The 16,929-nt window shown below is 37.9% G+C and overlaps 2 protein-coding genes across 2 annotated transcripts in view; both read left to right on the top strand.

Moving 5' to 3' along the window:
• si:ch211-158d24.2 (multiple epidermal growth factor-like domains protein 9) overlaps positions 1 to 8,849 on the top strand; it is a 40,299-nt gene extending 31,450 nt beyond the window's left edge. The window contains exons 5-6 of the mRNA XM_041998677.1: positions 3,307 to 3,576; positions 6,763 to 8,849. Of these exons, the coding sequence (XP_041854611.1) occupies positions 3,307 to 3,576; positions 6,763 to 7,289 (797 nt within the window). The 3' untranslated portion in view covers positions 7,290 to 8,849. The remainder of the gene's footprint in view (positions 1 to 3,306; positions 3,577 to 6,762) is intronic.
• Positions 8,850 to 10,503: 1,654 nt separating this feature from the next.
• On the top strand, positions 10,504 to 16,822 carry LOC121648496 (tumor necrosis factor ligand superfamily member 15-like). Its single transcript, XM_041998678.1, is given in 5 exon segments — positions 10,504 to 11,040; positions 12,139 to 12,169; positions 12,263 to 12,325; positions 14,258 to 14,622; positions 14,625 to 16,822. Coding segments are annotated over 5 exon segments (636 nt in total). The 5' UTR covers positions 10,504 to 10,926; the 3' UTR covers positions 14,688 to 16,822.
• Positions 16,823 to 16,929: the final 107 nt, after the last annotated feature.

Genomic DNA, 16,929 nt, shown 5'->3' with positions numbered 1-16,929 from the left:
TACTGGGCCTCATACACAGGCTCTGTGGACACATATGACTGTTAGAAAACCTTTACAAACAAATTTAGCATAATATGGGAACTTTAAATATGCTATTAATAATAATAATAAGAAGAAAAAGTTTATTCTCATGTGATTCTCATCAGAACCACAATCTCATTAGTGGGTAAATTTAAAAGGGAGCACAATGGAGCCTTTCATGATACCGTTAGTCTTGCACATGCTTGTTGTGCAATATTTATGGCTTTCAAGATCACAAATGCTGTTTGGCTTGCTGTTGATTGCTTCTGCTACACACTGTTGGAATTTGTCTCAAATGTTTCAGAAAGAAAAAGTTCTCGTCTGATGAAAAACCAGCAAGTAGAAGAAGTGGAACCAATGGACTTTATTCACCAATATCCTCTTACAATCTTCTTAAATTTGTTTTTAAATTATACTTAAGAAGTTTTTTAACGAAAACCCACTATCAGATTCACAAATGTGTTTGTAGAAATTGTTGTTTTTCCTATTAGACTGAATGCCAATATCTCCGTGAGTTATAAGGATGGACAAGTTAGCTTTACTATTTAGGTATATGCTTGACAAAATGACTTGCAGGCCACGTGCATATACAGAGCTGAGGAATATTAACAAACATAATACCCAAGAAATTAATGAAATAATAACAGTAAAGATCTGCACTGAAACTATTTTTAAGTGATAACTTGGTTATAAATAATCACACAGTGAGATTCAAATGATAAAAAAGCAGCTTTATGTACAAGCAGGCATTTAATTACTCCTGAACGTGGACAGCAGCCTGCAGTCTGGTCCCACGAGCATGTCAGGACCAGCATCGTGTTGTTCTAGGTCAAGAGGAAAGAGGAAACAAATTTTTACGTCTTTACATACTGAACCTTCTAAGTTTAAAATCTGTTGGGTCCAAACACATTCAGCATCCTTTTACGATGCGAGTGGTGCTTCTGATGAAATAAAACCTTCAGGTGAGTCTGAAGGGTTGGTCAGCACTGTTAGTAACCAGGCAACCAGGACATATCCTCCATCTCCTAATAAAAGTAACCACTTTAATATTAAACCACTGTTGTAGTAAATTTTAATTATTAAAGACCACAATCAGCAGGCGGATCTGGGAGTTGCAGGCGACTTGGACATTTATGGATTGGTATTACTTGTGAGTGAAAGAACTTGTCTGGTGTGTGTTCAGCCTGGTTTTAGGACCAGCACTAGAATTAAATACATCTCGACTGAGACTCGTTCATGAATGAAATTAATATAAAATTGTTTAATAATCCTCTGAAGGAAATTTTGTTAAGAAATTATCTGAAGTATCTTGCTTTTTATTTTGAAATAAAAAGAAAACATTTTAAATTACCAAATGATATTTTAAAAAATTTAACAAAAACTGTACTGCAATTTTATTGTTGTATTTTAATGAACTGAACAACAGAAACAACACAAACACTGATTGTTAAAACATCTCAAACGTTTATAAGAGTACTTCTGAGTGTTTGATATGAACATATGACGATTTTCACGAAGCCATAAACTTTATAAGTAATCTGTAACTAGAATTTAAGAACAGGTTTGTTCATAAGAATGTTTGGTGGATGAGGTCCAGTGTTTCTTTGTTTTCACTGAGTAGCTTGCATCTTGTGGGCCTGTTGGGAGGAGACCGCTGGACAAACATGCTGGGGGGGATGCAAATCCCATCTGGCCTGGGGATGCTTTAAAATCCCAGAGAAGGAGCTGGAGGACATGAAGACATATGCTCTTTTCTGGGTGATTTAATTCATTTTTACACATTTATCATAGGTTTGTAAGTTTGCTCTTACAAAATAATAATAAATATATATGTATATAAAATAAATCAAAATAGTAGTCTAACGCTCTAACTGTAAATTCAGTTTAACCCTGAAATGGTTCGGTGCCTCAGATTTGGCCCATCCTGGTGCTTAAATTAAGCTGAATATAACATTGCTTATAATATGTAAACACAATATTAACAAAATATAGCCTTCCTAAAGAATCCTTTCTGAATTATTTTGAAGTTATTTTTAGATGGAATAAGCAGCCAGTTCTGGTTGGTTGTGCAGACTTCATCCTGGGGTCTATACTCTGAGGAAAAGTTGTCATATGTCTTATTCAACTTGTAAATTATGGGACAAATCCCTATAACACAGCCTTGATTATATCAGTTATTGTTTAATATTACATTACAGTATTACATATGCAGCTGCTTTACATCGGCCACTAGCACCAGTTTAAATGCTGCTTTATAAAACCTGCGTTTACCACCGTTTTTAATGCATATCTTACATTATGCTGCAACATAAACCACCGAGGTTTGTTGCCACATGACTGTGATCATATCTAAACTTTTGTAAACACAACATTTAATCTAGAAAGAAGAATGTGACTCTTGTTGATTGTAAACAAGCAGCTGTTTGTTGGATGAGAATTTTCTTCACAGGGGATTCGGTGCAGTTGATGGTGGTGCCCTTTAAAACTGCAGTTCCTGTCTGACATGCCAGAAGGTGTTGTGGGATCCTATTTCAAGTGGCCAGAGGTTACAGAAGAAAGCTGACACTTCGAAATGACGTGCATTTGATGCTAATAAACAATGATGGTGCTTATGTGGACGGGGGGTCAGTTCTGGATCATGTCAGACTGCGCCTGAGTTTGGAAGAGACCATTTTATCTGTGATGTTTTAAGACAGGAATTAAGTTAGAAAAGGTCTGCTAGAGTAGGCAGGCAGGTGAAGGAGAAGAAACTCTTAAGATGAATGTTTTCCACCACAAGCTTACAGGAAAAACTTCATGTCTTGGGGTTTTTTGTGTGTGTGTTGAGAACACATTTGGTGTATTGATGATGATATTGGTGATGGTGGCGAGTGCTACATGCCATCAAACAGTCTTCATGCAGTGTGACTGTGGGGGAACTTGTGTGGAGGCATCTTTTTTTGTTAATTTGACACTTATCTATCAACATTTCAAGCACATTAAGAGCCCTCACACAAGAGTGAATATGACCGTACGCAAGGTGCAACATGAGCCTCTGAGATGACAACAGTGTCTCTTTCCACTGAGTAGCTCCATATTCTGTCATCTTGTGCCATCTAGTGGTGAGAAGCATGCACCTTTTAGCTGCTTTTCATCACAACACACACATGTTTTAATTAGGCTATGTTTTACAGATTAGATTAGGTTATTCTGATGAAAATCTGCATAATTGTATTATCTCATGATCAAAATAAACCCAGCCTGTGAGTAGCAGCTAGCATCTGATTTTTTTTCTCTCCTTCTCAGATTCCAGTGGCTCTCCAGTGTGTGACCAGTGCCTTCCCCGTTTCAGCGCCCCACACTGTGACAAGTGCAGCGCCGGCTTCTACAAAGTATCTGGGGCTTGTGTCCCATGTGACTGCAGTGGGAATGCAGACCCTCAAGGCCCTGATCAGCTCTGCCACCCTGACACAGGCATCTGCCTCCGTTGCATCAACAACACCGCCGGGCCTCAGTGCCAGCTGTGTGCCCCTGGGTTCGTAGGGGACGCCCGGGTGCACAACTGCACCCGTCTCAGTAAGGACAAACAACAATATGCAGTTTAAACCAGCAGAGAAGCCCACATGGAAGTAATATTATTACACATTCATGTATGAGGTGTCCCTTACATCATTAGGAGCTAGTAGATACTGACAGAACTGACCAGAAAAAAAGTAAATTTGTAATAGTTTGTTGTCTTCCCATGTTCAGATCTCACACTAATCTGACTGATTAGGGCTTTGGATGATTGAAGGGTATTTTGTCCCATTTTAACTGTACTGAGCTGTAAGGGTGCTTATAAACCTTGCTGACACTCTTTCTAGTCTTTTCAGCATGTCACGCACGGTCAGTGCTTTCTCTGGTGATCCAACATGCTGAGTCGAGGTCCACATGCTTGAAATATTAGAGGAAAATGGGAATGAAGATGGGTGTGAGTTCTGCTGTATGTGGGACTGGAAACTTCTGAGCTAAAAAAGTTTAAACATATGAAACAATCAGAACTTAAGCAAAGTTTTTCAACTCACACGCATCCAAACAGGTTTAACTGAGCTAGAACTACATTTTATACAACTGAACAAATAAAGACCTGGTCTAATAGAAACCTTCCTTCCTGAACAGTCCTTATCCGTGTGGTTTTCCAGTTTCCTCCAGTAAAACATATGTTTGCCACTGCTCCCAACGATCCTGCACAGTTCTAAACCTCATGAGCAGATTGTGAGCAGTTGGATGGGATCTTTGTTTAAAGGATAACTGCAATATTTAGTAGCTTAAGTTAGTTTTTTGGGAAGATATGCAAAAGTCACATGATATGCAGAAATGAAAAAGGGTCCAATGCATTTAGGAAAATGGTGCACACATGATTTGCTGCAAACCCTCTTTTAAAATATTACAAATACAATTATGTACTGTGGTTTTTCATCATCACACATGATTTTATTTTTATTTTATTTTGTTTTGTTTATTTGTTAGGGAATAATGAGTGTCAGTACAAAAAACATTATGTAAATATGCCAGATTATAGCAAAGAATGCAAATTTTCATCTGTGGTCCCAAGGCAGGTAAGAGGACATAATAAAGACCAGACTATACAAGAAGAGCTAAATCAATTAAATAGAAATAAACACACGACATATGCATATAGACACCACAAGAACTAAGAATTATTACAGGCTGGACGACCGTTTAACCATTGTTTGAGATGAGTTTTGAAGGTGGAAGACGTTAAACACTGTTAAAGTCAGCGATAGACTTTTCCAGAATTTCCGGTCAGCACAGCCGCATGCAGAGCATCTAATGGTACCACAAGATCCTCTCTTGAGCAACCCAGGTACCACAGCCTGTTTAAAAAACACAAGCTCAGTTAGTTTCAGACTTTTAAAGTTATAAAAACTGTGTTAATGATTTCTTGTCAAGAAACAGAATATAAAGAAAATCTTATCAGCACTGACTGTTCAGTTTAAAAATGTAATTTTTTTTATATGCTCTTTAAAAGATAATGTAGACTTCAGTAAAATCACAAGATAATTAAAATTATTTCCAATATCCAGCTCCTTCTGTCAATAAATAAATAAATAAATAATAATGGTAAATGGTAAATTTACCAAATAATAATAATAATTGAATGTGGGGTAGCACCTGGTTGTTTTATGAGCATCGTACACATTGTTTGTTTTTTATTTAATGAGATCCATAAGTTAAAAACTAAACATGAACTTGATTAATTGCAGCTGCAAGAGTTAAAGATGAGAAAGACCACGTCATCTACATAGAATAAAACATTTAAACATGTCAGGTAAATCATTACTGTAAAGTGAATAAATACCTGGTTCTTCTAACAAGAAAAGAACAAGTGACTTTACTGGTATTTTTCTAAATTCCCACTGTGTGCTACATAAACTATATGTCTGCAACAAGCCACCTTGGTATTTTTATTTATTTATTTTTAGCAGAAACGTTCTTTAGAAATGTGACATCAGCACATGAAAGTGTAGTTCAGGACATGTACACTTCTAGACTGACCTGCTATAAAATATCTGAAATATCATTATATCTATATATATCTATATATATATATATATATATCATTATATACAGCAGCTTATTCCAAAGCAGATGTTGGGTACACTCAGGACAGGTTGCCAGGCTATTACGTGGGCAGTTCATACTTTTCACCACAAGGTGTCACTAGATAAAAGTTTAACAGCTCATAGTTTCTCTTAATGCTAAGTTTAGATTTTTATATCATTTTTATTGCACAGATAGTTTTATTTTTACAGAAAATAACTTCAACAAAAGATTAAAGTTTTGGTGTTAGTTTAAATTAAGGAACAAAAAATGTCTTCAGTCTGGAGGAATTTGACATTTAAATGTTTCATTTCACCGTTTTGGTGTTATGTTCTCTCCAGAGACTCTGAGTGAGGTTCAGACGTAAACTCTGAATCACTTCAAAACACTGAATCATCATTAAGATTCATAACAGATTGGTAGATGTTTCCAGAATAACATTCCAAACACCCAACTTGGGGATGATGATGTATTCAATGAATAATCTTGTTTTCTTTTACCAAATGAAAGGTCACGTTCAACTGTCCAAATAACTCCATTTCTCCCTTTTCCAACCACAGAATTGACAAACTAAAGCTTTCTTCTATGTAAAGATGAGCTTTTGTGAGACTAGCATAGGACAGTAGAGTTCTGAGGAATTCTGAGGAAATGATTTGATGTTATCGGAAATGTTTACTGGAAAACAGCAGGAGAATTTTGAAGCAGATGACCCGAGTGGAGGACAAGGCAGAATTCTAACTTACGAACAAAGAAAATGTACATTTTGTAGCAAAAACCAAAAATTACATAAGTTAGTTACTGCAATAAAATCTGCTATGGGTGCTGAAAAGTAAAAAAAAAAACAAACAACAAAAACAACTAAAAAAAACAAACAAACAAAAAAAACAACTAAAAAAAACAAACAAAAAAAACAAAACAAAAAAAAACAATAACAAACAAACAAGTTTTTCCAGAAATTCCTAACTTGATCTAATTCTAGTCCGGCTGAGAAAGTCACCTCCTCCATCATGTAAATGTTTTACATCCAATCCTCCGCTTTTAGACAGAATTCATTTGTAAGAACGAGATTCGTTGTAAATTAGTGTTTGAGCTGGAATAAAGAATTCTAGCCACGAATCGAGTCATTCACTGATGTTTCCATTGTTTTTCTCTCCTCAGCCCCCCGGCTCATTCCAGCACCAGCAGCTCCAACCACATCCCAGCCCCCTACATCCAGTCCATCAACCTCATCCACATCTTTCACCAGCACCACGCTGACCTCCACCACAGCCAGAAGAATCCCATCCTCCAAATCCAGCAGCAACGCTAGCACCTCCCCGAGCAGCACCACCACCACTCAGGCCCTGCTCACCAGTCTGAGCAGCCCCACCGACAACACCACAGCCGCCCTGACCGAGGTCTCATGGACGCAGTTCAACATCATCATCCTGGCTGTCATCATTCTGGTGGTGCTGCTGCTGCTGGGCTTCGTGGGAGGCGTATACACCTATCGGGAGTACCAGAACCGCAAGCTCAACGCCCCCTTCTGGACCATAGAACTGAAAGAGGACAACATCAGCTTCAGCAGCTACCACGACAGCATTCCCAACGCGGACGTGTCGGGCCTGCTGGAGGACGAGGCCAACGAGGTGGCGCCCAACGGCCAGTTAGCCCTCACCACACAAGGAAACTGCTACAAGGCTTAGAGCTTCACTCATTCCCAAACCAGACACTTAGATTTACAGATGACACAAAGCTGCTGGAACGCACCAAATCCAAAGCTCCTTTATGTATGACTGCTTGTTACCCTGCTCATCTGCAGCGTTCGCAACACTTGACAAGCAAAAATCAAACAGATTTGATCAAAGATAGAGAAAAGATGAAGAGTTTCCTCTTGAAACATTTCCCCCCTTTTTCTTTTAAATTTCTTTTCTCTTTTTTCATGAAATGGGCGATCAGTGAAAACAGATCCAAAGAAAATCCAGTTTGTTTGAGTTGTGCCACTGGAGGGCACCGTTGTGCTGATTCACGGGGTAATCGTAGGATGTGAGGCAGTTCAGAGCACTCACCTGTGCTGAAACAACGGTTAGACGACATACAGGAAGGCCTAAGCATATTCATTTATTTTTACATATGGACTTTGGACAGCTTAAGTTATAAACTGGATCACTTAGTGCAGTGATTTTACAAGCTGAGGACAATGATTGTTACTTTAATGAATTTTTATTCTGGTCCCCCCTTATTTATTGGTTGACGATTTCATTATCTTGGGGAGAAATGCTGCACATGTATTGAGGGTGTTTATTACATGGTGTTTTAATCTGGCGTGGCTGTTGAATGGCATTTTGAATCGGCCATGCCTGTTTCATGTATAGTTTGTGTGATGTGGAGAGAGTCCCAGCAGAAGACAAAGACTGCTGGCACAACACATTATTGACCTCACCTTTTGTTTATAGCTTCCTGTATTTTGTTAAAGTGTGCCAGCCCCTATGAAGTATGTACGAGGAGTGTTTCTTTTAAAGAAACAACAGCTACCATTTATACTCTCACCATCAGGCAGGGAAGTGACACTTTCTCGACTTGGCCACAATTGTGTAATCTAATCTGCTCTTTGCTGCCTACCTCAGCAAACGAAGGACAAACCATTTGAAAATCCTTTTTACATTTTAGTAGAGTGTGGGTGGCGTGACTCACACAACAGAGCCATTAGGTGTCTGCAACAGTATTCCAGTGTTGATACTGTTGTTATGGAGTCTACCATGCTCTCTAACAACTTACACCAAGTTGCATCAGCAGTGAGTTGCTATAAAATCAGTGCACTACACGCCTGATTCCCGGCACAGGTCTCCCGTTATCTGTGTCATGCAGGCTACTGTTGGTTGGGTGTGTTTCTTTTTATTATGGTGAATGAATAAAGTTAATTAAGGAACTAACTCCTCAGGTACTGGCTCTCTCCCTAATGTGATCACTGTAAATATTATTATTATTACTGTACAGATGAATGTGAATAGTAGCGCTATTATTGTACAGGTAGAATACTGTGTGTACACTGTCACTCAGCAGGCTCCAACCCTTTCACTCTTCAGGCTGCGATGTTGCAGTCAGACCACAGCTTTTTCTATTGTTTTTATTCCTTATTGTAAGTGAACTTTGCCATATGAAGCTGCAGGACTATGAAAGAAAAAAAAATTAATAAGAAAGAATGAAGATGATGTAAATATCAAAAACTCAGAGCTCAACTCTCAAATAAAAGTGGGTTTAACTGTTTAACTGTCTTTGTGTCGCTGCCACATTTGAAAGAGTTACAGATGTTTGTGTAAAAATGTAAGATCTGAAGTATTGTAGCTTCCTTTTTTTGTTTGTTTTTGTTGTGTTTTATATCACGATGATCCCACAGTTCAACAACACTGCAGTATGGGCTCTGAAGAGGATTCAGACCTGTTGATTTTCAGTCCAGTTGTGCCATTTGGCCTTTTCTCTCTGTTTCCCTTCCTGGCTTCTTGATAACCACCCTTCCACTGGCTTTGGACATAAGTAGATGGATCAGCTGAAGGTCCTGTTGCATCTCTTAGATCCTGGTTTAGGTCTTTGCTGGATTTGTTCCTATTTCTTAAGGACATCACTTTCAGATTCTGGTTATCTGCTAATAATTTATAGCCATGACACTTCTTAGCCTCTATTTATCCAATTTCTTCAAACGTTTTAAGGTAATGCTGTACACCATCCTGGGGTATGCCATGTTTTCAGCTAAGGGCTCTTTGAGAATCACTTTCTTGCCACAAAAATCCTATTTTCTGTCTGTCAGACTCTCTTATTGTTGCTATTTTTCATACATGCAACTAAAGAAACAGGGACAGATTATGTCTACTAATTCCAAAGTACACGAAGATCCCGTTTGAGATTGCTTCATTGTTAAGCTATATTATGTGTTATATATATATAACACTTGTTCATCCTACAAGTTATTAGCCTTTTTATATTTAAATGATTCATTGTTTAGCTTTATATGACATAACAAAAGAGAAAAAATTCCCTCTGAACATGACAGGTACAAGGAATGGATGGAAACTGAGTAAAAACAAACAGCTAATGCCCGCCCCCCCCCCCCAAAAAAAAGCCTTTAAAGCCCATCAAAGAGCCTGGAGAACAAGAAAGAAAATATTTAATGCATAATATAAAGAAATAAATGACGACTTTTTGCGCAGTATTGTCCATTTGCTACAAATACAAATGATAAACATGGACCCTCTGATAAAATATTGATGGTCCCATAACAGAGAAAAGGCCCTGTTCCTCATTTCAGCCATATTTTATCTGTTATTTCAGAATGGGCCTTGAACTCTCCAGAATCAACAGCTGCTGAATTCAGCTTTTTGGTATCTGCTTTGTAGTTTTTGTTAATATCAGCTGCACTGGTATCCTATTTTTTTCTTGCATCCTCCACCACATGAAGACTGTACATCCTTCAAAACACATTAATGTTAATTGTTATGTAATATATATTGCCTTTTACTCCTGATAAACGCAGAAGCCCTTAAAAAAATCAAAATAGAAGATTCACATCAACATGGAACACAATATAGTACTGTGTACACTATGTAAAAATAACCCTGTAAAGGGACAGCAAAGCTATAGCAATCACCTACTGTGGCTGTGTGGCACGCCACTGGCGCAGATTACTAGCGGTCTTGGCTTCATTGAGACTTTCCAGCTGTTACCGTATTTGACTGTATAATTAGCATAATTCTGTTAGAAAAGCTTAATCAGAACAAAGGTTGCCCACGACTGATTAAGGATTAATGTGCAGGAAGCAACAGGCACTGTCTGAACTTTAGGCTTACTCTTTTCATTCAGTGGGAAGTGGTCCCCACCCCTGAGACACTTCAACTGCTTCACTCATAAATTTTCCTCACTGAAAAGCAAGAAAGTTGAGTGCAATATTCCGGGGATGTGTCCAGTTTATACGTCACATGCTTTATGTGTATCCGCCAATATAGGCCAAAAACTGACCAAACAGACGTGATCCAACAGACAGATTAGTCTTCAGAAAGGGGAAGTCTGAGGCGTGATTTTTGTACTGGGCTAAACTCATTTAAATTTGGGACTGCCAGTCTGCGTATAGCGCGTCTGAACGTGGTGCGACTTTTGCAGGGATAAATAAAAATGCGGAGTGGAAAATCGAACAGCAGGAGCCACAAAATGTGGAGCCGGAGGCATGGATAGGAACGAAGGCTGCAGGTGCGGGTGGCGTGGGAGGGAGCCGGGCGGATAGATTTCACACCTACAGGACCGTCACCCTTCATATCTTCGCCAGAAAGAGAACCCAAAGACGGCGGATGGCTCATGATGTTTAACTGGGGTTTTCATTGGTCTTGGTTTAGGGGCTGCTTAGTTGCTGCAATTGATTGTGGTAGACGTTGTAACACCGATGCCACGCGCCACCCTCAACACAACAAGGTAAGTTTTCCTTGACTCTTTAACTGGTCTGCTTGCTTATATATAAAATAGTTTTAAAGTTATTGAAACCCTATACCGCAGTGTCATTTGGTACTGCAAAGTTGGGTCTTAGGTTCGCAAGATCAAGTTGCTGCTGCTGCTCAGGAATAAATGATCCTCTCTGCCATGAAAGTATGTCCAGGATCGAGGTATTTTTCTGTTTGGAAACGGAACTTAAAACAAAGAACAAGTAGTTATTTGAGTTCTTAAACCCGCTAATCGTATCCGAAACACAGGGGCGTTTTCATTTCTTTTTCGTGGTCAAAAACGACTTTTTACTGCATGGAACGAAGCGGATAAACCTGAAGCGCAAAAGTACAGCCAGCAGTTCTTTGCGCACTAAGTTAACACATTATCCCGAGCTGTGATTTCTTTCTTTCTTGTCATTTCTTTCTTTCTTTCCTTTCTTTCTTTCTTTTCTTTCTTTCTTTCTTTCTTCAGGGTAGCGCATTTTCCATCCAGTCTTCTTCGCCTGGAGTAGAGGACATATCATGGAGATGTTGGCAGCTATAACCGGATTAACTTAGTTACACATTGATCAGAGAAAAACATGGTATCACTAGTAAAAAACAAATCTCTCCGCGCTGCAAAAATGCCCTCGTGGGCTGGGTCATTCGAATCTTTTGAAAGATAATGATCCGACCTTGCAATAGCAAATAAACTGAGAGATTGAAAAATAGTCACACGTGTTTCTAAGATCCCGCAAAAACACAACTTCTGCTTTTAACTTACCCACACAAGTCTTCAGCCAAAATTCTCCTCCGATCAGTTCAAGTCTCAAAAATTTCATCAATCTGGAGACATTCTGAAGTAAATTAAATTGTTTATGTTCTATGACAAGAAATTCAGGTTTTCAGCTTGATGAATGACGTACAAATGGATATTCAAGGCAAAAGGCCCAACCAGATGCTTGCGAAGCATACACACAGCTTGTAGGCCCTGGCAGTGCTGGTTGCTCAATAACACACAAACATGTTCAGCCATTTATGGCTCTTAAGTTCTGTACTGTTGTTTATTTTTATCATTACTTGACGCTGACTTTCATTTCTTTCCTCACAGACCACACATCAGCATGACAGGCATTCATCCGGTAAATATCTTGTCAGGTGATAAAATAAAAGTGAATATTGTCTGGCTTTCATGCATCACGTGTAACAAGAATTTATTCAAATTTCTCTTGTAGGTGCTAATGAAATGCAACGGCAGGTGGGACCCCCTAGACATCATGTCAGAGCCCTATTAACAGGTAAAAGAAACACTAAGGACAATCTTTGTAGAATAACTTTATCTGTGAGCAAGGCACTCATGTTTATCTAAGATAAGTGAAATAGTTTAATTAACATACATAACATATATTATGCAGTTGTATTTATCTAATTAAGCACAAAAAATAAGGAATTTGTCTGGTTGGTTTTTTTTCCCCCTCTTAACTGTTACAACACGGCTAGATGGTCAGCGCCTGTGAGGGCTTTGGCTTATTATGTTTTATGTAAAGCACTTGGTTTTGTACATGAAAGGTGCTATACAAATAAATTTGCCTTGCCTTATATTGTCAACAATTTCTCAGGAAGGGTAGTGTGCCACTTTGTGGGATAGATAGTGAGTAACAGGTTACCCTTCAGATGAGAAGAAAGATCTCTATCGGTGCTATGTTGCTAAGAGGTAAGGTAACGCCAATCAGGAGCAGCCAAAGATCACACGTGAGCAGAAAGTTCTATGGTGTGTCTGAAAAGAACAAAAAATAATGCTCCTCTATGGCTGGAATAAAGCAAAGAAGACATTTCTAATGCCAGGGGCACCTAACATGACTGAGTGTGAGAGGATACTTGATAAATTGTGGCATAAATAACTGAAAATAGCAAAAACCAGTTGGAGGAAAAAAGTGTAAATATATAAATGTGTGGTTTGATTCAATGCAAATATTTTAGACTCGAGAGAATGTGTGCAGATAAGACATGGTCACTATCGATCTCTGTGTTATTTCTACGAAGTACTGTTACTAATTAATTCTGTTTTGTTGTTATAATTGGCCTTTATGGTGCTATTTCTACTGATATATTTATTTTACCTCATCTTAGCCTCATAATCTGACAACTGAGGCCATCCTGAAAAAATAACGTCCAGCTGTTGAATGAGATTAAAAGGGTTGAGCTTCTACCTGCAAAATGGCTTAGAATATCAAATGTTTAATAATAATAGTTTGTGGTTGTATTATACATCATTGGAAAGACTGAATCTTCACCTTTACAATGGGGTATAACTTGTAAGGCTCATGTTTCTGTGGAATAAACAATACAGCTAAACGTGAGGGTTTGTGCCTCCCAAAAATGTAACCAAAATCCCCTGAAAGAACCTCTAGTTGGTATTTACATGTGTTCTGAGTTGCTTAGTGGATAGGATGATTCCACCATCCCACAGTAATAAAATAAAACAATACATATTGGCCATTTTTGGACCATTCATTTTATGCTCTCAGGGACCATCAGTATTGTGTGAAAAGGTCCATACGCAGCCACAACAGCTTGGGACGTCCTTCTCAAGCTGGTCTTCATCCTGGTCACACTAACTGTAGCTATGGGATCCATTTCTTCAACCAGGACTTGAATCTCATTCTGTGTCTACCAATGCCAGTCATACATATGTGACTGACACACCAGGTAGCACTGCAGTCTCGAAACAGGAGTGAATACCAACAGGAAATATTACAAGGGCTTTTTGCAAATTGTTTGGGGGCACAACTCACAGTTTATCTGCATTACTCATTCCTCAAAAAGTACAGTCCTTACATGTTCTACCTTGTTGTAAAGCTGACTAATCAGGGCTTTCTGTGCACACCTGCTGGTATTCTCAAAGAGTAGAAATAAGTCCACCAAACACAAATTTCCTTACTGTTTGCTCAGAATTTATATGATCTGTTTATACAATGTATAAACTACATAAATGTATATAGTAAAATGACATAAATTTATAGAAGACAAAACTTACACATACACCTATAGGACCATGAAGCTCTCTAAAAACAAGAACAGTTTTCAACCATGTCTCAGTTGTTTATCAATTGAATCCTTATTTAATGTGTTATTAGTTTAGTCTGTTGGCATAAGCATTAGCACAACCATGTTTTCAAGAGGAAAGTTGATTTCTAACTGTAGTTTTGTCTTTGTGTTCCTGTCTTTAGGTCCTACGGGCAACATCACTAATGGAAAATATCTTCAATGGGAGCCTAAACTGGGACATGCTTATTGTAAAGGTTTCAAATACATCAACGGTGATCTGGTGGTCCCGAGAAAGGGCTACTACAGAGTCTTCCTGCAGGTCACATATGTGGGTGGTGCAGAAACATGTGCTGGGATCCTCAATGTCACTGTGCTATACTTGCAGAAAGGTTATGGTGTGGACGTACCCCTGCTATCAACGTATGACACGGTGACGTGCAACGACAAAAGCTGGATTAAGTCCCTCCATACGTCCGGCATGTTTTCACCTGCAGCTAAGAGCAGACTACATGTATATTCATCTCGTGAAGAATTAATAGGCACTGAAATCAACATCAGATGTTCTTCGGAGTTGAACTTGTGCCCAGATATTCAAAACCAGATAAAAACTAGTCTTACCCACTGATGGATTTCCAGGAGTGAGTAGCTACTAACCTCTTCAGCAGGAGGTTTGCTTTATTTCAAGTTATAAGCTGCATTTTTAAAAAAAATGATTATTAATAACAAGAACTCACATAGACATACTGCTGAATACAAATGTAATAATACATTACAGTAAACATGTAGATGCTCTCAGCAGTGCTTTCTGTTTCTAACACCACATCTTATTGTGTTTTTATTTTATTTTATATATTCAGAGGGAAAAAACATAGAAAGCATTTACTAGTGTCAGAAAACTGAGTAACAGTTAAATAGTAAATAAAAGTTCTTTGGGTTTTGGAAACAGTAAAATGCCAGTGTTTTCCATCCCAACTTGCTGTCTAATAAACATAATATTCTTTTTAAATGGGACGAGCTGCAGAGTGAATACCAAAGCAATGTTTTAGGGGAAAATTTCCCCAAACAAGGTAACTGACTTACTTGTAACTAGATGGACTCCAAAACAGTTTGCCACAACTTTGTGGCGAGTTTCATTGTTTAGAGACAAAAATGTTAGTTAACAAAAAATGTTTCTTTTGGCCAGACATCTTTTTTTTTTTTTAATGAAAAGGAAGCTGGAGTTGTGAGATCTGTTTGAGTCAGGTCACATTTTTAATAGCTGTTACTGAAAATAGTAACTAGTAGGTCAGTCTGTTAAACCCAAATGGGAGAAAAATTATAATTTTACAATGTAAATATATAATATATTAACGTGTGCTAAGATTTAAATAGTCAAACCTCTGCTTTATCTAGAGCCATGTGGAGACGGTGATGCTGCACAACACAAAGTTGAGAAATGATGGTGGAAGACATTTTGTGAATGTAGCGCATGTGGACGTCCTAGGAAAGCAGATGTTAGAGGGGAGGGGGACGAGGAGGAGCAGTAAAAATCAGAAAAAACCGGTTCAGTCCGGTCAGGGGATTGTGCAGTCTGGATGTGGTTTTTCGTTGTAAATGTCTTTGATGAGGAAGTTTGAAAAGTGTTTAATATTACTGGAGGTGTAACAATATATTGATCTATCAATTAATTATCCAATAGCATTTATCCATACAACAAATATTAATCAAACATGGATACAGTAATCATTTAACTGTCTTTTTGCTTTGTTTAACAACCACAATGTTTTGAATTTGACTAGAGGAAAATTTGTGTCGTGTAACAATGTTTAAAGTCAGACTGTCCTAACTTGGTTATTATAACTAAGTTAAAAAATATATTTGGTTTAGGACTCGAAATAGGAGTAACATTTACAGTATGTCTTGCTTTAATGTCTATAAATGGAAATTTATTCTTTCAGTTTTCTTTTACTTGATGTGAACGTTTTAAGCTTTATATATCTCAAATATGGCAGTCTGTTTTTGTTCAAAGAACAGATTGTTTTTATTTTAAATATCGGATTGAACTCAGGAATAAAAAGATATTTTAGCTGTTTTAATATGATTTGATAGGACTGGAGGTGATAATGAGATCATGTAAACATACTGATTGAAGTGAAATCTTATGGTGGTGAACTTGTGGCAAACATCACATCATTAGCCGCTGAACCAATAAGCTGCATCGTGATTTACACCCTGTGTTACGCAATAAACAAGCCCACAGTGTAGCTGCCTAACCGCTTTCACCACTTCTTTTTTTTTTTAGACCATGATCATATTTCAGAAAGCGGTACGCCCCTGTTAACGGCTGCTACAATTCTACGTACTGTGCATGCAAATTCAGTGTTTCCAGCTATTTGCTCTTTGGATACTTGATCAGTCTTCATGTACTGTAAATATGATGAATGACTTGTTTGTTAATACAAGAATTAATTAACTTCTTTTGGGTTTTATTTGTTATCAGCCTTGGGGTTCATAGTAAACTAATATTTATATTGGTTTACTTTGTTGTTTTAAACCTGTTCTTTCATTCCACACATCTGTCTGCACATACAAAGACTAAGCTTAAAGATGTTTTCTTATTTAATTATTTAATTCATCGCTTGCTGAGCTGGACCAATGTGACTTTTGCTACATAAAGAGAAACAATATAATATGTGAACTTTTATAATTGTGTTTGTATGTGAGTAGTGCTGTGCTTCTTGAATAAAAAGTCTTTTTAAAAAGAAAAATAATCTGACTGGACACATCATTTCCTTCTTTCATTGCAGGGGAGGGAGTTAAGCAACCTGTTAAGAAATACTGCTTTTACATGAAGGAGATAACGACAGCCGAAAGG

The sequence above is a fragment of the Melanotaenia boesemani genome, chromosome 11, assembly GCF_017639745.1.
Source record: "Melanotaenia boesemani isolate fMelBoe1 chromosome 11, fMelBoe1.pri, whole genome shotgun sequence".
NCBI lineage: Eukaryota > Metazoa > Chordata > Actinopteri > Atheriniformes > Melanotaeniidae > Melanotaenia > Melanotaenia boesemani.
The sequence above is the reverse complement of the archived record's forward strand: the minus strand, read 5'-3'. Positions and strand labels throughout refer to the sequence as shown.